The 21,618-nt window shown below is 34.8% G+C and overlaps 6 protein-coding genes across 18 annotated transcripts in view; all 6 read right to left on the bottom strand.

Annotated features, from left to right (window-relative positions):
• The window catches only part of LOC129789831 (transmembrane protein 132E), an 81,444-nt gene extending 77,066 nt beyond the window's left edge, over positions 1 to 4,378 (bottom strand). Inside the window, exon 1 of one of the 2 annotated variants that reach the window (XM_055826888.1) lies at positions 3,277 to 4,378. In XM_055826888.1, the coding sequence (XP_055682863.1) occupies positions 3,277 to 3,325 (49 nt within the window). In that variant the 5' untranslated portion in view covers positions 3,326 to 4,378. The remainder of the gene's footprint in view (positions 1 to 3,276) is intronic. The other variant, XM_055826889.1, reaches the window with a different exon arrangement.
• Positions 4,379 to 4,939: 561 nt separating this feature from the next.
• Positions 4,940 to 6,389, bottom strand: LOC129789957 (glutathione S-transferase 1-like). Of its 4 annotated transcripts, none has more exons than XM_055827103.1 (5): positions 6,302 to 6,389; positions 6,125 to 6,219; positions 5,807 to 6,061; positions 5,548 to 5,715; positions 4,940 to 5,348 (listed from the first exon to the last, which is right to left on the bottom strand). In XM_055827103.1, exons 2-5 carry the CDS (start codon positions 6,212 to 6,214, stop codon positions 5,196 to 5,198), a joined length of 666 nt encoding a protein of 221 aa, XP_055683078.1. In that variant the 5' UTR covers positions 6,215 to 6,219; positions 6,302 to 6,389; the 3' UTR covers positions 4,940 to 5,195. The 4 variants fall into 4 exon arrangements, with proteins under 4 accessions (XP_055683078.1, XP_055683077.1, XP_055683079.1 ...); XM_055827102.1 differs by having other exon boundaries at positions 6,326 to 6,380; XM_055827104.1 differs by having other exon boundaries at positions 6,125 to 6,215; positions 6,326 to 6,347.
• A 215-nt stretch (positions 6,390 to 6,604) lies between these two features.
• On the bottom strand, positions 6,605 to 7,599 carry LOC129789984 (glutathione S-transferase 1-1-like). The gene is made up of 4 exons (XM_055827134.1): positions 7,453 to 7,599; positions 7,138 to 7,389; positions 6,905 to 7,072; positions 6,605 to 6,811 (listed from the first exon to the last, which is right to left on the bottom strand). Exons 1-4 carry the CDS (start codon positions 7,540 to 7,542, stop codon positions 6,659 to 6,661), a joined length of 663 nt encoding a protein of 220 aa, XP_055683109.1. The 5' UTR covers positions 7,543 to 7,599; the 3' UTR covers positions 6,605 to 6,658.
• Positions 7,600 to 8,216: 617 nt separating this feature from the next.
• LOC129789955 (inactive glutathione S-transferase D3-like) lies at positions 8,217 to 15,710 on the bottom strand. 6 transcript variants are annotated; one of them, XM_055827093.1, is made up of 6 exons: positions 14,096 to 15,710; positions 9,344 to 9,417; positions 9,066 to 9,171; positions 8,751 to 9,005; positions 8,517 to 8,684; positions 8,217 to 8,439 (listed from the first exon to the last, which is right to left on the bottom strand). In XM_055827093.1, the coding sequence occupies exons 3-6, from the start codon at positions 9,153 to 9,155 to the stop codon at positions 8,284 to 8,286; spliced, it is 669 nt and encodes a 222-aa protein (XP_055683068.1). In that variant the 5' UTR covers positions 9,156 to 9,171; positions 9,344 to 9,417; positions 14,096 to 15,710; the 3' UTR covers positions 8,217 to 8,283. The 6 variants fall into 6 exon arrangements, with proteins under 6 accessions (XP_055683068.1, XP_055683069.1, XP_055683070.1 ...); XM_055827094.1 differs by lacking the exon at positions 9,344 to 9,417; XM_055827095.1 differs by lacking the exons at positions 8,217 to 8,439; positions 8,517 to 8,684; positions 8,751 to 9,005; positions 9,066 to 9,171; positions 9,344 to 9,417 and adding exons at positions 9,766 to 10,002; positions 10,071 to 10,238; positions 10,336 to 10,590; positions 10,651 to 10,753 and having other exon boundaries at positions 14,096 to 14,227.
• Positions 15,711 to 15,837: 127 nt separating this feature from the next.
• On the bottom strand, positions 15,838 to 18,298 carry LOC129791223 (uncharacterized). The gene is made up of 8 exons (XM_055829291.1): positions 18,194 to 18,298; positions 17,671 to 17,925; positions 17,438 to 17,605; positions 17,209 to 17,358; positions 16,706 to 16,804; positions 16,381 to 16,635; positions 16,137 to 16,304; positions 15,838 to 16,075 (listed from the first exon to the last, which is right to left on the bottom strand). Exons 1-8 carry the CDS (start codon positions 18,281 to 18,283, stop codon positions 15,923 to 15,925), a joined length of 1,338 nt encoding a protein of 445 aa, XP_055685266.1. The 5' UTR covers positions 18,284 to 18,298; the 3' UTR covers positions 15,838 to 15,922.
• A 293-nt stretch (positions 18,299 to 18,591) lies between these two features.
• Positions 18,592 to 21,489, bottom strand: LOC129789953 (glutathione S-transferase 1-1-like). 4 transcript variants are annotated; one of them, XM_055827091.1, is made up of 5 exons: positions 21,413 to 21,489; positions 21,171 to 21,270; positions 19,123 to 19,377; positions 18,881 to 19,048; positions 18,592 to 18,819 (listed from the first exon to the last, which is right to left on the bottom strand). In XM_055827091.1, the coding sequence occupies exons 2-5, from the start codon at positions 21,258 to 21,260 to the stop codon at positions 18,667 to 18,669; spliced, it is 666 nt and encodes a 221-aa protein (XP_055683066.1). In that variant the 5' UTR covers positions 21,261 to 21,270; positions 21,413 to 21,489; the 3' UTR covers positions 18,592 to 18,666. The 4 variants fall into 4 exon arrangements, with proteins under 4 accessions (XP_055683066.1, XP_055683067.1, XP_055683064.1 ...); XM_055827092.1 differs by having other exon boundaries at positions 21,171 to 21,267; positions 21,413 to 21,488; XM_055827089.1 differs by lacking the exons at positions 18,592 to 18,819; positions 18,881 to 19,048; positions 19,123 to 19,377 and adding exons at positions 19,466 to 19,734; positions 19,822 to 19,989; positions 20,068 to 20,322.
• Positions 21,490 to 21,618: the final 129 nt, after the last annotated feature.

The following is a 21,618-nucleotide window of genomic DNA, read 5'->3' as shown; positions in this document are numbered from 1 at the left end:
TCTAAATTCTCATTAAATCATTAAAGTCTTAAACGACCTTTCGTGTGAATGTTTTTTTTTTTGCTTCTTCATCTATAAATAAAACGTAAGGTATAATGTACATTACATACATAGTAGTATGTAAGTATATAATTTTTAATATGCCAAAAATGCCGTATAAATTAAAACTCAATTAGGGGCGCACGAGGAGACGAGATAAATTGGTGTAAAAGGGAAAATAATAATAATTGGATTAATGGAGTGCGTAAGCATTTCTCGCATGGGGCTGTTGTGTACAATGTGGATAATGACAAGCATTAGTGTAATTGGAGACGCAGAATAATTCATAATCTTCCACTCCATTGAGATACTTTTGCAATGAAACATCCCCCCCTCTCCCCTCAATGCCTCTCTACAGTGTGTCTATGTAAATGGGAATGAGGAATTTTCATATTTCACATCAAATTCTTTTGCGCCATCACAACTACGGATTTAGAATAGAATTCAATGCGTTGAAATGCGATGTTGTTGCCAACAAATCCCAAATATAGTACCTTTAACATGGAATTCCAAAATTAATCCCTTTTGCGTTTTATACCATAAATGAACTCAATTGCCGAGGCGTTATCGTGTTTTTAGTGCGTTCATGGAAGATTTTTTTTTTCTATTTTGGACAAGCCATGAAGAGCAAGATATAGAATTATATTTTGGGCCAAAAGATGGAGGCTTGTTTATTGTTTTTATCGCATAAGAGGCAGTGATATGTTGTGTGGAAGAATATTTTTCTGATCCATCAAGTGAAGAGATTCACAAGTGATTAAATATCTGACGATTTCATTAAATTCTTCCACGCTCGATTAGACGACAACCCGCTGAGATTGCTCTCCACACACACACATCAGTTCCGTCCATGCGAGCAGAATTTTATCCCAAAGACAAGAGCCATGGCCAATTAATAGGAGAATGGAGCATTTTTCCTCCTAATTGGATGGGCATACTGGAATGATCTTCGGGCACGTCATAACTGACGAAGAGATTTATTTTTGAGATCACCCCCCAGAGGCGATAAGGAAAAACTGTCTCAAAATAGAATTTATTGCATATCGGGCAGATCCACGAGGAAAAAGAAATAATTATCCACTCAATGGCATGATATACGATATTTTAGAGAAAATCCTACGCGCTAATTTAATATTATTGCAACGCACAGGCAGGGGCATGCGATAAATATTTCAATAAAGCAATTCAATCAGAGTGCGGTAATTACAAAATAGAATGCCTCGGTGAGTGTGGTTTTAGCATAAAGTGCGTCCCCCTGTATACGTGATTCTGTAATTTTAAGTATATAGGGAGGTTTTCATTAGAACTAAGCACGATATGTGCATTAGATCTCATTTTGCAGTATGGAAATTTGCAATCCTAAAACCTCTATGTTGGTTCTTAATTTAGTTTAATTTTCCAGTAGAATTCTCATTACGATAACTGCTGAGGTTTTCTATTGATCCTCCTCATTGGTTGAGTTGGGAAAGATGATGAGAATTTTGAATTTTTGGAAAAGATTTATTCAAATTAATTTTGTCAAAATACAGAAATTTTCATTTTCTATTTTTTTCTTCTACCAAATTAACACAAATTGCTAAAAATTGTTCAATAGTTGAGCTCAATATTGAGTCAAAGTAAGTCTACACAGATGATTATAAGTATTAGCCAATAATTGCTCAATTGTGGATCAATTTGATTGATGAGCAATAACTTTTCAATTGTTATAAAATTTTTAAAAACCAATACTGTGCAGGATAGAGGAGTTTCATTGCTTCAAGATCTTGACGATCTTGACGAAAAAGGAAACTTGGAACAAATTTTCTTTTGAGAGAAAATTAAGGTCAAACTTATGAGGTCAGAAACCTCGATCCTTTGTGTTAAATACAAAAAAAAATATTGATTGTCTCAACATTGAGACAATGTAGCTCCACATAGATGCCTATTATTGATTAATCAAATTTGCCTTCAGATTGGCCAATCTACCGTCAATAATAAATTAATTTTTTGGCTTGCATGATTCAATTGACTGCTCAATTATTGATTAATCATTGATCAACCTTATTGCCTCAATCACTGAGCATTTGTTGGCTCAAATAAAATATTTTCTGTGATTCTCTTGCACTTTATGAGACTTTAAATTCTCGTCTCTCATATCAAGTATTTCATTTATATTCTCTTCAAGTAATGCAAAAGCATCAGGCACTCAATTATTCAAATGCAATCCCTTGAAACGGATACAATCTTCCAAGCTTAAGAAATAATCTTTCAAAATAATTTAATTTGCCTCTTAACTCTCTCTGCCCTCAATAGACTTTTAGGAGGATCTTCTGTGGAATCCCTCTCCTTCTTACCATTACTGGACTCTTTAGGAAGAGATGAATTTAGAATTAAAATTGCATTCCTTGAAAATCTTGTGCAAATTCCTATTTTCTCTTTGACTTTCAATTAAAATTTACAATTTATTTTTGGGAGATTGCTCTATGCAGGCATCACACACAACACCAAAAATCACTCCACTTAATGGAGTATTGGGGTGTGTTTTAATTTCTGGTCTTTTGGTCAAGCAAAATTGGGGATGCGCAAAAACAGAATTCAACATATAGGCAAAAGTGAATTTGTATGATTTTCCAATAAGCAATTTCAACTCAATTTACCCGATTTTGGGTTTTATGCACAAACATCCCCGTATTTGGATGTTGTGTGTTGCCACCCGATGGGCACAAAATTGTGTTTGTACAAAAGAGGTGCGAGGTGTGTTGGTCATACATAATGTACATAAATGTATGTAGTATGTGTGGATGTATATATAGTAAAAGGACCATGACAAATCATCGGAAATTACACCATGAGAATTATCGAGTGCCAGCAGGCATCACTCATTCCGTTTAATCAATATTTGTTGTTTGAAATTGAGAAGGACAATTTCTCTCAATTTGCTGGTCCGTGTTTTTAAACAACATGCCCCTACCCTCATACTCATATGGTGTGGATGGGGGCATTAATTTTCATCATTGACTCTGCTTAGGGCGCGAGGGGTGTCGCACCCAAAGCCCTTCATACACGTTAAGTCTCGATTAAACTCAAATTTAATTAAAATGTTGTTCTCAGAAAATTTCCTCCTCCATGCTTTTTTTTCTCGTCCTTGTTTGGCGTGAAAATAATTTTTAGAGATTCTCTAAAGGACTAAAAATCCTTAGAGTACGCAGCAAGGGGAAAATACACAACGGAGGATAAAAAAAATAAAGGGAGACTCACCAGCAATAAGGAGCAGCAAGATGCAAGAATTGATCCGTTTCTTATCCATTTCCGTGTATCCTCCGGGGTCGGAGAAACCGCAGTTGGGAGTCGTCGTTGAGTCCTTGAGAAAGAGTCTTTTGTTCGCTTTTTTTCTTGCTCTCTTTGCTTTCAATACTCAGAGGGTTGGTTTGGTAATCGCAATGGTAATTTCGATGAGGGCCAAAATGCTACGAATTGGTATTCTTTGGCTGCCATGCCTCTAATTTCTCATACTTTTTTCTTCCTTTCCTCCTCTCTTGGCTGCGTGGCTCACTCAAACACGCACACTTCCACTCACGAGGGGTGGTTTTCTGGCCAAAAAACCCCCCTTTTTCCCACCACTACACTCGCACACGCCCGAGGGTGAAACTTCTCTGCTGCCGCGAAATTCCAGAGGCAATGGAAATTTTTCGGGGACCTTCTAACGGCTGCTAAAAATCAACCCCCTTAAGGGTGTTGCAAAAAATCCCTTTTTGCTCCTAAACACTCTGTCTCTATATTATTAAATTCACTACTCTCGTGCGAAAAATATTTTTATTTTTTGCTTCAACACCACAATGAGAGGAACTACGAAGAACCTCTCCAAAGGGTGGAGAGACTTTTACACTAATCCCGCAAGACGAGAAAAAATCCTGAGGAGAAGTGAGATCCTCCAGGAGTTGTTGGGCAGAGAAAATAATTTTGTAAATGCCGAACAATCCGCGAAATGTCCACACAGCACTGATGCCAAATCTCTACTGTACTCGCAGCCGATGTGGGTCTCTCTCTCATGGACTCTGATGGTATTCTTCGTCACATCCCGAGCATTGCCTTCTTGGTGCGTCGCTCGATGTACAATCACTCGGCGGCGCAGTGAGAAAATACATAATACTATGTTGGGCTGTAGCATATATCTCGAAAAACTCACACAAACATCCGCGAGGAAAGTCCTCCTGGGGTATGTAATGCCGAAAATGTCGGAAACACCCTCAAACCGTTTCCCGAATCTTCACGACAAAATCAATACTTTGCTCGCGACGGAACCCATGTTGTCCAGAAACGCGCCAGAAATCAATGACGGTACTCATACCGACTGAATCAAGCGATGCACTTTGCATCGCTTCATCGTGTCTCTCTCCCCAAGACATTTGTTTGTTTGGAGTTTGTTTGGATCAAAGAGGGTAGGCTTTTTATGAGGAAAAAAGAAGGCAGTAAAGTAATTCAAGTTAAACACGAGAACGACTTTCAAAAAGTTATGAAAAATTGATAATATTGTTATATTTAACAAAATTTTCTAAAAATATTGTTAGAAGGCATGCTCTAACGGTCATATTCTGCTCTGTACCTTGCTCTTGGTTATGAATCTAAGAATTGGAAAATTAATGCACAAAATTGATAAAAAAAATAATAATAATTGATAAAAAAATTGTCAAATCATTAAAAAAATCTTTAGTCACAAATTTCACCACAATTGTAATTTAATAGCTTCAATGCATCTTGAATATAAAAAAAAACTGTATAGTCCTATCTTATGAAAATGTAATTTTTCTTTGGACATTAATAAATGTAATCTAATCTAATCTAAAAAAAAAAAAAATTTAACCATTTCTTTTTTTCCATCATTACACCGCGAGCAGGCGCCATAGTAAATTTAAAACAACTCTCACGCATACCACGCTATGCTATATAATCGTGGCTATTTTTTTCTTTACTCCTATACTACATATTCTTGCTTATCTCTTTTATATTTTCTTCTTATATGTATATTCTCCACATAACGTTAGAACCATCTAACGATGAGCACAACCCGAGACACAAACCTGCCCGATTCATCGATTAATCGATATTGAGTGAAACAGCATAACAAACATACTTTTGAGCATGATGAAAACATATAACGGATGGAATATTAATGCATCTCAATCCCATGTGCCTGTAATGCCGATTTTCTCCTTGACCACTTTGCCAAATCCTTTGGCGCCACTTTCGTTCTCATCGAATCCTGGCAGAGATTCACACCGCTTGTACCAAGCTTGGATGTTTTTGTACTTGCTAACGTTAGCTCCACAATACTGAAATTAATTGTAAAAAAATATATGAGGTAATAATTAATTTTTGTGAATTGATCACTCTTGAAAAGAAAATCGGTTACTTTTCTAACGAATAGTATTTTTTTTTGGAAATCGGTTAAAAGAGTAAAGAGAAAAAAATAGTTTGATGTTAAACGATACACAAAATCTTAATTAGTCTTGAATTTAATCTTAATCTTACCACAAATGTCGAAAAAGAAGCCAAAATTGATAAATCAGCAAGAATGGGATGATCTGCAGCAAACCACGTTCGGCCTTCTAAGAAAGTATCCATTAATTCAAATGCTTGATAGAGGGATTGTTTCTTATCCTCATCCACCGTCTTAACGCCAAGGAAAAGAATAGGAAACTAAAGGAAATTATTAAGAATTCAATTTATATTTAATAATTTTTAATTAAAAAAAAGATTGATTCATTTAGGAAAAGCTTAATGGTCTTACCATGATTTCCCTCGCTCTAGCATACAAAGTTGAGGCATCAAAATATAAACGAGCATCTATTGTAGCTCGGATCTGGGTATCAGTTGGATAGAGAGAATTTCCAGGAGCTTTGGAGTTAACCAAATAAGTGATAATAGCTCGTGATTCCCACAAAATAAATCCATTGTCGTCTATTGTGGGAACAGTGTGTTGAGGGTTAATTTTTACAAATTCCGGAGACATTTGCTCGCCATTTAAGACATCAATTTCAATTATCTAGGAATTAAAGAATTTAATTAATTTCTTAAATTAAATTACGGTTCAATATTACATTCTTACTTCAACATCGAGTTTGAGATTTCGAATGGTTAAGGCAACTGCACGGGATGGAGCTCCTTTTGGCATATGATAGAATTTTACAGGGGCCATTCTAACTAATTTGGTAGATTAGAAAATTAATTCCAATAAGTTTTATGGGAATTCTTATTTTTTTTAAATCAAACAAAATACACTAACACTAAACAATGTTAATAAAATGACCTTCACTCTTAGAATTAATCTTCAACCCACACTTTCAATTGCAGAAGTAGCACTGTCTTCGTTGAGATTTGACTCAAGACTAAATGATTGACCGTGAAAAATGTTTTACTAAAATAGAAATGTAAGTGAGACAGAAATATAACGTCCAATGAAATGTAATTTAATTCAATGATAACACCGTATCATCCGTTGAAGTGCCTTGGAAAAACTCTTTTGTAGAAAAATCTAAAATTATGGTATCATTGAGATAAGACTCAATACTCAGACTTCATACAGATTAAAGAGGCTTTAACTTTTTTAGAGAAATCTCTCTTTCGGAGATTCAATCGGCGTTTAATCCCATGTGCCAGTAATGCTGAGTTTTTCCTTGACTACGTTCCCGAATCCTTTGGCTCCACTTTCGTTCTCATCGAATCCTGGCAGAGATTCACACCGCTTGTACCAAGCTAGGATGTTTTTGTACTTGCTAACGTTAGCTCCAGCGTACTGAAATTAATTTAAAATGTAAAATTTAGGTTTGGATGAAGATTTATCGGTTTTATGCGTTTTAGAAAAAAAATCAGTAATTTTCTATCTTACCACAAAAGTCGAAAAAGAAGCCAAAATTGATAAATCAGCGAGTGTGGGATGATCTCCAGCAAACCACGTTCGGCCCACTAGGAAAGTGTTCATAAAATCAAGAGCTTGATAGAAAACTTCCTTCTTCTCCTTATTAATTGTCTTTGCACCAAGGAAAAGAATAGGAAACTGAAAAAAAATCAAGGAATGAAAAATACAGATTAATTGAGAAAAATTTAAAAGTAAAGATTTACCATGATCTCCCTGGCGGCATATAGAGTTGAGGTATCAAAATATAAACGAGCATCTATTAAAGCTCGGATATGGGGATCAGTTGGATAGAGAGAATTTCCAGGAACTTTGGAGTTAACCAAATACGTCATAATAGCTCGAGATTCCCACAAAATGAATCCATTATCATCAATTGTGGGAACAGTGTGTTGAGGGTTAATTTTTACAAATTCTGGAGACATTTGTTCGCCATTTAACACATCAACTTCAATTATCTAGAAATTATTTGTTTTAAAAAAATTATTAAATTAAATTAAGGTTAAACTTTTAATTCTTACTTCAACATCTAATTTGAGATTTCGAATCGTTAAGGCAACTGCACGGGAAGGAGGTCCTTTTGGCATGTGGTAGAATTTCAGTGGGGCCATTTGGTCTGTTTATCCAGATTAATAAAAAGCAATTAAAATAAATTTTATAGCAGTTTTAAGAATTTAATTTTAATTTTAAATTCTTTAACACTAAATTGCAGACGAGTATTAAATAGCACTGTCTTCGCTGAGATTCGACTTAAGACTAAATTTGATTATAAAAAGAAATATATACCAAAATATATGTAAATAAAAAATGAGGCACACATATAACGTCAATTGAGATCAAATTCAATTCAATGATAAGACATATCATTTGCTAAAGTACTCTGGAAAAGCTCTTTTGCAGAAAAATCTAAAATTATGGTACATATCATTGAGATAAGAACGTTTTAGTCTTGGAAGTAGATTAGTGTGTAGCCAAAAAAACATATATTTTTTTTCTAGAGTAGAAAAATCTCTCTCGAAGATGACCCTTTCATCCAAAACAATGATTAAGAATTCTCTAAAAAAATATTTAATGAAAATTATTTGTAAAGATGATTGGCAGACATTTGATAAGTCTCTAAGGCAGTAATTTATTAAAATGAGTTCGCAAATAATTAAAGGAAAAAAACTATAGATATCGATGATTCATCTGCTAAACCTTCTATCTGTTCACGTATTTAAAATGCGCGATAGAGGAGCTCAAAGATAAGAATACGCCATTCTACAATTTCATTAATCCAATTGAATTCATTCATTGATTTTTATTCAATCTTTCATTACAAGAAATCAAAGCAAACTCTGAGGAAATAAATTCTATACATCCCAAGAGAAATTCTTTCCAAGCTTTTCCTTCATCATTGCCCCGTACTTCTTAGCACCTTCTTCATTTTCAGCAAATCCTGGCAAAGCCTCACAGCGCTTGTACCAAGCTTGAAGGTTCTTGTACTTGGAGACATTCAATCCAAAATGCTGCAAAAAATATCAAAATTTAAGTATAATTATTTACTAAGAAGGTGAATATTTTCTAGAAAATATTTTATCCTTACCACCAGAGAGGAATATGTAGCCAGAAGAGCCAAGTCAGCAAGGGTAGCATGATCACCTGCAAACCACTTCTGTCCTTCCAAGTAAATCTCCATAAAATCAAGAGCTTCATACAGAGCTTTCTTCTTCTCATCATCCACATTATTCACGCCAAGAACCAGAACCGAATACTGCAAAAAAAAATAAAACAAAGATTACTCTCAAATTATTAGGAAAATTGTTGCTGTAAAACATACGCTGATTGTCTTAATTCTGGGAAAAACAGTAGCTCCATCAAAGTACAAACGATCATCAACAAGAGCACGAGCTTTCGGATCAGTTGGATAGAGAGGATTTCCGGGTGATCTTGAGTTCACCAAATACGTTGACATTGCCTTGGAGTCAGCCAAGTAGAAGCCATTGTCATCGAGAGTTGGAACTGTGTGCTGAGGATTCATCTTGAGGTACTCTGGGGTCCTATGAGCTCCATTGATTACATCGACATTGATGATCTTTTCAATGAAAATTTCTTTTCATTAAATCGTCAAGAGAATTGAAAATTCGTTACTTACCTCTGCGTCGAGCTTCAAGTTGCGAATGGTCAGAAGAGCAGCACGGGATGGAGGTCCTAATTCGATGTAGTACAACTTCAGTGGAGCCATTGTGTTTGGTTCAAAGCTATGTTGGAAAATAAAAAAATGCAATTCACAGAATTTATTAGAAAATTTATTGAAAGTTAAAGAAAATTAATTAGATAAGAAAAATTGAAAAAATAAAGATTGAGTTAATAAACTTCTCAACCCAGAAGCATGGAAAGAATTTATTTTTAAAGGCCAAAAAGAACTCTCACTTTCAATCTCACAAGCACAGAATTTGAACGGAATTAGAACAGCAGCACCTTCTCGTTCAGCGCCTCAGTCAAAACTGAATAAATAGGAAAAACTTCGTGAAAGATATTTAAATATGTATTGAAATGGAAGGAGACAGAAATAACGCAATCAATCGCAAAAAAATCTCCCAAAAGATACCCACACGCATGTCATTCGTTCAAGTATTTGTTAAAGTTCTTTTACAACAAAGCAAAGATAAGTAAAATGTGTTATGTCACTGGAGAGATTAGAAAATCAAATTGACGGCAAAGTTGATTAAAGAAATTTATGAATTATTTATCTGAATATTTTTTGGCTGTGCGTGTTTTATATACAAGATAACGGGGTGAATAGAATCGTCGTTAAATTTCAGGTTTTAATTTAACTTCTTAAGAAAAAAAGATTTTTTAAATTTTTAAATTTTTTAATTTCAATCCAAGAAAGACAATAAAGTCAATTTTAAGAGCTTAAGATTCAAAGGTATTCTTTAATCCCATGAGAATCCCTTGCCAAGCTTCTCCTGAACAAGTGCTCCGTATTTCTTAGCTCCTTCCTCGTTCTCAGAGAATCCTGGGAGGGATTCACAACGTTTGTACCAGGCCATAATGTTATTGTATTTCGGGACATTCAATCCAAAGTACTGCAACAAAAATACCACCGAAGTTTAATCAATTTTTCACAAACTGCTAAAGATTCTAGAGAAATTACCCGAAGAGATGAAACGGTAGCCAATAGAGCTAAATCAGCAAGAGTTGGATGATCAGCAGCAAACCATTTTTGTCCCTCAAGGAAGATTTCCATGAGATCGAGAGCTTCATAGAGAGCTTTCTTCTTCTCTTCATCCACAACATTCTTTCCAAGAACAAGAAGAGGATACTACAAAAAAATAAATTCATAGAATATCTTCCTGGCAATGCTGAGACTTAATTAGTTGGTGTTCCACTTCGTGGCCAACACCAAGTATTCTTCTAACCGTGATATTCCTGATCCTGTTGAAAACTGTAGCTGCATCGAAATACAAACGAGCATCCACGAGAGCACGAACTTTTGGATCAGTTGGATAGAGAGGATTTCCGGGGGATCTGGAGTTCACCAAATAGGTGGAAATGGCCTTTGATTCACCCAAGAAGAGGCCATTGTCATCGAGAGTTGGGACCGTATGCTGAGGATTCATCTTTAAGAATTCAGGCGTGAGATGTTCGCCACTGAAAAGATCTACGTGGATGATCTACGAAGAAATTTATTTTATTAATTTAAATTAATTATTTTAGTTGATTTATTCATTTACCTCAACATCGAGACCCAAATTTCGGATAGTAAGAAGAGCTCCACGAGATGGGGGACCAATTTCCAAAAAGTACAACTTCAAAGGAGCCATTGTGTTGGATTTCCTAAAGTATCGGAAAATTAGAGAAAAAGCAAGAAGTGTTAGGGAAAATAAAATTATAAAAGAATTTTAGGAAGAAGAAATTGAGAAAAATTTGCAAGAAATTTTACAAAATCGAAGCTGTAAAATAAATTATTAATTACAAAATTACATTATCTGCAATATAAAAGATTAAATGAAAATTATTAAAGACTTAAACACCCAAACTAACTTTAATTCACGAACGCCGAAATTAAAAATTAATTATGCAGAAGTTCACTCTCGCTTGAAGCTTTCCTCGAGACTGAATGATGTGGGGGAGAAGTTTAACTTTTCATTCAACTTGATATATCGTAAAGGAATTCCGCTCTGTGATAACCCTTTATTATCTAAAAACACTCTCAAAAAAAAACTCTTAGAAAAAAACTAAAACAAATACGATAAGACAGTCTATTTATGGAAAATGCTGTTTGTGAATTATGTAATGTCATGGTTATTAATTTTAATGACTGTTATGACCGTTAAGAGACATAAATCATCAAATTTTTATATAAAAAAATTAGTTACAATCAACAAAAAGTTTGAATGAAATAAAAAGAATATTTAATGAATTTTTTAATGTTTATTGAAAATGTTTTTTAACAAATTTTCAAACAAGATTCAGAACAATGAAAAAGTCATTTAAAATTCAGCCAATTTGCGATGAATCATATTCCGGAAGTTCCGAGTTTTTCTTTAACCATCCTGGCGTACTCTTTAGCACCTTCTTCATTCTCAGAAAATCCTGGAAGGGATTCACATCGTTTGTACCACGCCAAGATGTTCTTGTACTTTGAAACATCAGCTCCGAAATGCTGAAAATAAATCATCCAGAAAATTAATCTTTGATTCTTCTCCACAAAAAAAGGTTCAAATTTACCACAAAAGTTGAGAATGATGCCAAAATAGCCAAATCAGCGAGTGTGGGATGATCTGCAGCAAACCATTGACGTCCTTCCAAGAAAGTATTCATCAAACTTAATGTCTGATAAATTGCTTGTTTCTTCTCTTCCTCAATCTTTCTTACGCCACTTACGAGGACAGGAAACTGCAAGAAATTAAGCTTAAAAATTAATTCTCTATCTCAAAAAAAAATCTCAAAATTGTCTTACAAAATTATCTCTGATTTTGGGATATAAACTATCCGAATCAAATTGCATGCGAGAATCCACAAGAGCTCGGATTTTTGGATCAGTTGGATAGAGAGGATTTCCAGGGGCTTTTGAGTTGGCCAAATACGTGGAAATGGCTTTAGATTCCCACAGAACAAAGCCATTGTCATCGATTGTGGGGAGAATGTGCTGGGGGTTAATCTTCACAAAGTCAGGGTTCATTTGCTCGCCCTTCACGGTATCCACTTCGATTATCTAGTTGTAAAACATGTAATTATATTAAATGTTTAATCAAATATTGAAAAAAAACAGGAAATCTTACCTCAACATCGAGATTTAAATTCCGGATGGTCAAAAGGACACCACGAGAGGGAGAACCAAGAGTAAAATGGTAGAACTTCAGAGGGGCCATTGCGTCTGTTTAGAAGGTAGGTATTAAGCGTAAGAAATAAAGTTTAATGAAACAGGATTTTTATATACAGTGCAACGAAAAAACGAATATTAAAGACAAAACCCAGTCTGTTTTCTCAAAACACTTTTTATTGTGATGTTTGGAATGATAATGAATTTATCTCAAATATTGAATGAATTTGTAAAAGAAACATAAAATTATTCCCAATAACCAGTAATGCCGAGCTTCTCCTTCACAAGTCCTCCTAGTTTTTTAGCCATCTCTTCATTCTCCTCAAATCCAGGCAAGGATTCACATCGTTTGTACCAAGCTAGGGTGTTTGTATACTTCGAAACATCTGCTCCACAATACTGAAAATTTTTAAATAATTTTTAAACAATTCTTTAATAAATTCCTCAAGTTAAAATTCATAAAACTCACGACAAATGTTGAAAAAGAAGCCAAGAGAGCCAAATCAGCGAGTGTGGGATGATCTGCAGCAAACCACGTGCGGCCCTCCAAGAAGGTATTCATAAAATCAAGGGCCTGATAGAAAGCTTCCTTCTTCTCCTTTTCAATGGTTTTCGAACCAAGGAAAAGAATAGGGAACTGAAAACAAATAAAATCATAAATTAACAATGAAAATCTTTTAAATTTCCTTTTTTTTAAGAACTCACAAAGATTGCTCTCATTCGTGGAAATATTGTGGCAGCATCAAAGTAGAGTTTTGCATCCACCTGAGCTCGTACAGCTGGATCAGTTGGGTAGAGCGGATTTCCGGGGGCTTTTGAATTAACCAAATAAGTGGAAATGGCTTTGGACTCCCCCAAGTAAAGGCCATTATCGTTGAGAGCTGGAATGGTGTGCTGAGGATTCATCTCCAAATATTCAGGGGTTAAATGCTCCCCTTTGAAGATGTCAACCTCAATAATCTGAAAATGATATGCAAAAATTAATTTATTGGGAATATTTTTTATTAAATAAATTTTACAAAAATCTTACCTCAACATCGAGGTTCAAATTCCGAATGGTCAAAAGAACCCCACGAGATGGGGGGCCTAATGGTAAATGGTAGAACTTCACTGGGGCCATGTTGCTGATTAAATTAGTGATAGAAGAGTATAAAAAAAAATCACTATAGAATTTAGAGAGGGAACCTTGTATTGAACACTTTGGCCTTAGGGCCAATCATTGAAACTTTCTCTTTTAGCCCTTGTACTCTTGGCTTGACAAAATAACCAATATGACTCAAAAGTTTGAAGTTTAAAAGCTTCAAATTTCATTCTTTAATACAAAAACCGTCCAATTTTATTTAATAATTTAAGTAAGTATAAAAGGCTCACACGGATATGCTTTCGCTGTGTTGTTCACCGACAAAATTCGCTCAAAAATCATGTCTAAAATATGGAGAAAACTGGGGGAGCTTATAGCTACCTACGAGCATAAATGAAATCAGCTATTAGCTATTTTCTTGTAGAAAATAGGTAGGTAGTTTGCATTACATATTCGAATAAATTAAATTATTTTAAATCATTAGATTAGAAAAAAAAATAGAAAAAGAGACTCTAACATAGAGAAGAGCGAGCACACACAGAAGATAGATTAAGCTTTTGACGCTGACAACAAAATTGACTTATCATATTAACTAAAAGTATTAACCTTCACATTGATCAAGGTTACTTCACTTAACGAAATTATTATGAATGAATGAAAAAATGAAAGAGTTCAAGATGTGAAAGAGAAAGTAAAGTTGGAAATTCAAAACTCTTAAATAAACGTGAAGAAATGCAAATGAATTTATGAAACTTTAACGTTTTCTACTCACTTTTAATCACCCAAAATCACAAGAAATGTAAAATAAAAGTGCGAGAGCAGAACTGAACTGGTTGAAGCCTCACCCAAGACTGAACAGAAGATCGCGTGAATGTTGTTTCCAAACACTATGTGGGTTGCCACCGGCTGGCACACAGTTGTTGTTTATCTATGGAGATGAAATTCCGTGCTATATACTGACAAATGTACACATAAAGTCTGCTTGAAATACTCTTTTAATAAAAAATTCTAACAAATACTGACAGTCATTCAGATAAGGTATGTATACATACACATGAAAGGCAGTACTGATTGCTAAACACACAACGATTAAATTATTTAATATCTTTATTTGATCTTTATTATCTTAATTAAAAATAAAATTAACAAAAAGAGACCAATTAATTCAAAAGAGTTTATTCAGGCCAGTATGAAAGATGATCCTCTATCGCAGAACAATTTTAACCCATTCCATCTTGTAGAGGATCAAAAAACATTGAAGAATCGCGAGAGAAACTCCCCAAAATCCACTGGGATCACATCGAAAAGTGCAAATAAAAATTGCCAAAAAATTCAAATATTGCGACGCCATTTGACGTTTTTTTCCCTATAAAAAATGTTTCAAAACTTTTTTGTAGACTTGTCGCTCATTTTCCGTGGAGTTTTTTTCTAGTCAAAATAAATGTTTATTATTTCGTTTCTGGAGTGATTCCTACATCTGAATCTGTGAAATCTTCTGCTCCTTGGAAGTCTGTGCATCTAATGATACTCTCAAAGCACTGAGAAAACAAACTCTTTGGGAGTTTATTGCTGTGAATAATTTCATGAGACTTCCGGATGTCTTTCTTGACATTGTAGCCTCCTCCAGAGCGGATGCAACAAGGAGGAGGACATAGAATTTCTGTTCACTGCCCATTGATTCAATTTCAATCTGCTGGAGCAAATCTTTTGCTTCCGGAAGTCCCAATTTCTACAGCAAAACCTCATGGGCATTCTGCAGTAAAGAACTCTGAGAGGCAAAATGAGAGTTGAGAATCACTTTTGTCAGCTCCAGGAAGTCATTGCTCTTGGGGAAGATGTATGGAAAGACGATGATGAAGATTTTGTGGACTTGCCCAGTGTTCCAGTTCCAATCCGTCCAATCCGCGTAAGGAGACTTTTAGGAGGAAACCCAGAATAGCTTTGAGGGCAGTTCTGTGACTCTCAGAAATGTCTTCCGTGCTGGTCATGATTTGCTTGATGACTCCGTCGTATGTTTCCGGATACTGACTACTATATTGATTTCTACATCTGAATCAGGTATATTGCGCTGGATGGGATTTAACTCGGTAAGATATGCTAAAATTCTCACTGCCAAAGAGGCCCAAAAAAATGTATAAAGATTTGTTTTGATTTGCAAGGGGCTGGTTCTATCAACCTCCCTCAGCTTCATTTCGCTGTGGATCACCTGATTCAGATGTAGAAATCACTCCAGAAACGAAAAAATAAACATTTATTTTGAAGAAAACTCCACGGAAAATGAGCGACAAGTCTACAAAAAAGTTTTCAAACATTTTTTATAGGGATAAAAATGTCAAATGGCGTCGCAATATTTGAATTTTTTTGCAATTTTTATTTGCACTTTTCGATGTGATCCCAGTGGATTTTGGGGAGTTTCTCTCGCGATTCTTCAATGTTTTTTGATCCTCTACAAGATGGAATGGGTTAAAATTGTTCTGCGATAGAGGATCATCTTTCATACTGGCCTGAATAAACTCCTTTGTTAAAATATTTTATTTCTCAAATATTTCTCATTTTAAATCATTTTTCAAAATCAATCACGAAGAGCTTTTAATTAAATTTAATCCCACGTTCCGGTAATGCCTAGTTTCTCCTTAATCATATTCCCGAATTCCTTAGCACCGGCTTCATTCTCCTGAAATCCTGGCAAGGATTCGCATTGTTTATACCAAGCTAGGATGTTCTTGTATTTGGACACATTAGCTCCCGAATGCTGCAATTTAAATCAAGAAATAAGATAGAAAACATAAAAATCTTTTATAATAAAAACTCACAACAAAAGTCGCAAAGGAAGCCAAGAGTGAAAAGTCAGCTATAGTTGGTTTATTTCCCGCAAACCATTTCTTTCCCTCTAGGTAGGTATTCATGAGATCTAGTGTCTCATAGAAAGCATTCTTCTTCTCCTCGTCCACCGTTTTAGCTCCCAAAGCAAAGATTGGGAACTAAAATTAAGGAAAATCAATTAATTCAGAAGTTAAACAGTTAAACGTCGCTTTAACTAACTAAAATTTTACTAACCAAAACTTCCTTTGACTTTGTAAATATGGTGGAGGTATCAAAGTAGAGGCGTGCATCGACAAGAGCCCTGATTTTAGGATCAGTTGGATAGAGAGAATTTCCAGGGGCTCTGGAGTTGACCAAGTAAGCAGCAATTGCCTTTGATTCCCACAGAATAAACCCATTGTCGTCAATTGTGGGAATCATGTGTTGAGGATTCATACTAATGAATTCAGGTGTGAGTTGTTCTCCCTTTAAGATGTCAATGTTTATGATCTAGAAAATCCCCAAAAATGATTTTAAAAGGAGTTCTTGTTGAATTAGAACTTCTTAAAATAAAATATACCTCAACGTCTAGCTTTAAGCTTCGAATAGTTAAGAGAACGGCTCTAGCTGGGGCACTAATTGGCATGTAATACAACTTCAGAGGAGCCATAATTAAGGACTGTTATTCACGATTTAATTCACTTCACAAATAAATTAAAATGCACCAACTAGAACTTTTTAGGACAAGATAGTTTGATCTGTTCGACATCTACCGAAAGACTAAACTATTTGTTGCAGAAAATTAAATTATATAGTCCACAGCAGAGATTTGTGATTCACTTATTGAGTCCTTTGATAACGCATATCAGTTCAAGTGTTTAAAAATATTTTCAAGTGAAAAACTTTATTATTTAGATAAGAAAATTTAATAAAAGGAATTAAGTTTTATGCATTGTCATGATTGACACATGAAACCGATGAAAGTTCTAAAATAGAAAATTATAGTTTTTATACAAGAAAAAGATATTTTTATAGAAAATTCTCTACTAAATGAAACATAAAGAATGCTACCATTATAGCTTAATCCCATGTCCCTGTATTTCCTAATTTTTCCTTAATCAATTTCCCAAATTCCTTGGCTCCAGATTCATTCTCTTCAAATCCTGGCAGAGTCTCACATCGCTTGTGCCAAGCCTCTATGTTGGGAAATTTTGAAATTGCTGCTCCAGAATGCTGTAAAATGTATATTATGTAACTATCCTTAATTTATTAAAAAAAAAAAAAAACATCTCCGTAAATAAAGTTTACCTACAATAATACAAGAAACGAGAGGTAGGAGCGTCAGATCAGCAATTGTTACATGATCAGCTGCAATCCAATTTTGTCCCTCCAAAAAGGTATTCATGAAATCAAGAGCCTCATAGAGAATTCGTTTCAATTCGGGATCAACTTCCTTTACACCTAGGAAAAGGATTGGAAACTGAAAAAAGAAAAACGAAAAAAATGAAGAAAATTCAGTAAAAACTCCAGAGGAATATTCCTTACCAAGAGATTTCTTGCTTTTGGAAATAAACTTGATGCATCAAAGAACAAGCGAGAGTCTACAACAGCTCGAAGTTTGGGATCTGTTGGATACAGAGAACTTCCGGGAGATCTAGAGTTGACCAAATAGAGAGCAATAGCTCGTGATTCCCACAAAATAAATCCATTGTCGTCCAAAGTTGGGACGGTGTGCTGAGGATTGATTTTCACGAATTCCGGAGACAAATGTGCTTTGTTGATTAGATCGATTTCAACGATCTATAAATAAATCAACGTAAAGTTACGAAATATTCATTTCTACACTTACAGACCGAGGATTAATTCTTATTAAAGGCCACGAAAATTGATAAAGTTTACAAATTCATAAAAATCTCGCATTTCTATAAATTCCCTAGTACACCTATCTACTCCTAGTTACTATAGAAAAAATGTATTTATATTTAAATAAATCTTAATTCTTCTGTTTTATTTAATTGTCAACAACAATAAATCACAATAAAATTCAATTTTTCAATTGAAAAATTACCTCAACATCTAAATTTAGATTCCGAATAGTCAGAAGGGCCACTCTAGAGGGAGCACTGATTGGAAAATGGTACAACTTCAATGGTGACATTATGTTAGCTGTATTTATGTAAAAAAATCGCACAAAAAACTCTTAAAATCATTTAAAAAAAATTTCTTTTATGAGATATTTATTAAACTCACTTTTGATTTAAAAACTTTGCTTCTTCACACCAAATTGAGTCAAAGACAGAAGCACTAGTCAGTTGAATGGGTGAACAAAGACTAAATGATCAGTTGTGGAATTGATAGTGGGTTTGCTCGTATAATTAAACTCCCCCAATTTATTTTATCAGTCCTATCGTGATCTTTTTCGCACCAACTAGTTGTCAGCGAATGCTCAAAAAATAATTTTGAATCCAATGAAGCTCAAATTTTATTAAGTCATTAGTAAATGTTATAAATTTAAGTATGATGATGTTCTGAATAATACTTTCAGTCCCAATTTCCAGTCATGCCGAGCTTTCCTTTTACTGCTTGCCCGAAAGTTTTAGCTCCAGCCTCATTCTCCTCAAATCCTGGCAAGGATTCGCAGCGTTTGTACCAGGCCAATATGTTCGTGTACTTGCTCACATTCGCTCCAGCGTGCTGAAAATTAAACTTTTTTTAATCTAATAATCTAGCTAAGAGAACTCTAGGAAAAACTTACGAAAATTGAAGCAAATGAAGCCAAGAGAGACAAATCAGCGATTGTGGGATGATCAGCTGCAAACCAGTCCTTTCCTTCCAAGAAGGTATCCATGAACTCCAGAGCTTGATAGAGGATTTGCTTCTTCCCTTCGTCTACTTCTTTAACGCCCAAAAATAGAATTGGGAACTGAAGGAACAATCAGAAATTAAAACTTAAAGAAATATTATGTTTTAGATCAATCAGAAGAAGTTCAATCTTACAATAATGTCTCTGGCTTTAGGGTACAGGTTTGATCCATCAAAGTACAAGCGAGAGTCCACAACGGCCCTGATCTTAGGATCAGTAGGATACAAAGGACTCCCTGGAGCTTTGGAACTGACCAAGTAAGCAGCGATAGCCCTTGATTCCCACAGAATGAAGCCATCATCGTCAAGAGTTGGAACAGTGTGCTGAGGGTTAATTTTGACGAACTCAGGCGATAGCTGGGCTTTGTTGATCAGATCAACTTCTACAATCTAAATAAAATTAAAAAGAAATATTTTCTTAATTCTACATTCATTTCGTTTGAGCAAAAAAAAATTAAATAAAATCAAAACCAGAGCATTGTAATCCCAGAAAAAAAATATTTATTAAACAACTCTTGCAAATAATCTCAGAAAAATACAAGTGCATATGGTAAAGTATAAAAAGACAGAATTCAACAAATTCCTTGTGATTTAGTCATCCCATGTGCCTGTGATCCCGAGATTCTTCTTAATTGCCTGACCGAAAGCCTTGGCCCCTGTTTCATTCTCCTCAAACCCTGGTAAGGACTCACAGCGTTTGTACCAGGCCATGATGTTGGGAAACTTGCTAATATTAGCTCCAGCATGCTGTAAAAAATTAAGGAAAATTAAGGATTGGGTAAAAATTTATCAAACTCTGTAAAAGAAAATAATCCTCCTCCAACATTTACGTACATAAATCGAAGAAATAGAAGACAGGAGCGTCAAATCAGCGAGAGTAGGATGATCAGCTGCTATCCAGTTCTGCCCTTCTAGGTAAGTATTCATAAACTCCAGAGCTTGATACAAAATTTGCTTCTTCTCCAGATCAACTTCCTTCACTCCCAGGATAAGAATAGGGAACTAAAAGACAACTAACTTTAATATATTTTGTAAAACAAAACTGAGAAGAAAGATGGAGTATAGAGGAAGAGAACTTACAACAATATTCCGGGCTTTTGGGAATAAATTGGAGGCATCAAAGTACAAGCGTGAATCCACAAGAGCACGAATTTTGGGATCAGTGGGATAGAGGGAATTTCCAGGAGCTTTGGAGTTTGCAAGGTAAGTGGCAATAGCACGAGATTCCCACAGGATAAAGCCATTATCGTCAAGGGTTGGAACGGTATGTTGAGGGTTGATTTTGACGTATTCCGGAGATAAATGTTCTTTGTTCATGAGATTGATTTCCACGATCTACAAGAACGAGTATAAATTTTTAGGCCAATTCTTAAGCTTGATTTATTTTTTTAAAGATTCTTTGTTAAAAAATGAAGCAGGAATACTTCAGGAAAAATGTAAAAGAACAGAAGCGAGTAGAAATCTATTTTTAACATTTTCTATACCCATTCTTCTGGACTTATCAACTGATCAATTTGAATAATTATGATGACTTGTTTGAGTAGAGAGGGAGAAGTTTTATGTTTTCTTTATGGATTATTTTTCATTTGTTTAGTGAATCTAATATTTTAACATAGATGAGCTTCGATAATGTCAAGGCTCTTTAACAATTCACTTCTAACTGTTCTAACTAAATTAAATGAAAATTCTCATTGATTATCTAAAATCATTTTTAAGATTTCTAATTAAACCAATTTGTATTAGATGGACAAGCAAGGTTCTTTAGGGTTTTCAAGCTTAAATATATTTACTAAGATGAGTTGTTTAATTTTATTTCGACACTTCACCCTCAACTTGTCTCTTATTTGATGAAGAATTAAAATTCAAAAGCTTCTATTGCGATAAAATTTCAAGATAACTTCCATTTTACTTATCATGTCATGCCATCGAGTTTAAATGGCAATGCCCTTAAGGGAGAAAGAATACGAGAACAAACTTAATGAACAATTATTCATTTTCTGTCCCCTTTTAAATAAATTACTCTCTGCCCAACCTACGCAAAACTATTATCACTTTCACCGCCATTCACAAAAAATTCGATTCAACTTTTAGCTGCGTAATTTCTCAACAAGTTCTTTTCATTAAAATCACAATAAAAGTTACAAATTTCACTTTATGCACCAGGGAGCATTATTTAAACATACCTCAACATCGAGCTTCAGGTTCCGGATGGCGAGAAGGGCTCCACGGGAGGGAGCACTGATTGGAAAATGGTACAACTTCAGTGGGGCCATTGTTTAGCTGCTTTTTTGGAGGAGAAATCACACAAAAAAAGATTCATTAAAATATCATAAAAATTGCCTTGATGCGAGATTTGTGAAGAAAAAATGGCCTTGAAGCTTAAAGAATATTCTCTGTGTCAGCTAAGAATGATCATAAGACTCACTTTTGATTGAAATTCACCAAATTGAACTGAAAAGAAGCAACACTGAAGTCAGTTGGACACCTCAGCAAAGACTAAACGTCCGGTTGTGGAAGTTTTAGTAAATATGCCGGGCAAGTTTGAATGTATTTTTATGTACAACATAAATCTCCCACTTTGTCTCATCTACCGGCATTCGCGAGACGGAGATGGAAGGAAGTCAGAGATGT

This window comes from Lutzomyia longipalpis, chromosome 2, assembly GCF_024334085.1.
Source record: "Lutzomyia longipalpis isolate SR_M1_2022 chromosome 2, ASM2433408v1".
Taxonomy (NCBI): domain Eukaryota; kingdom Metazoa; phylum Arthropoda; class Insecta; order Diptera; family Psychodidae; genus Lutzomyia; species Lutzomyia longipalpis.
The sequence above is the reverse complement of the archived record's forward strand: the minus strand, read 5'-3'. Positions and strand labels throughout refer to the sequence as shown.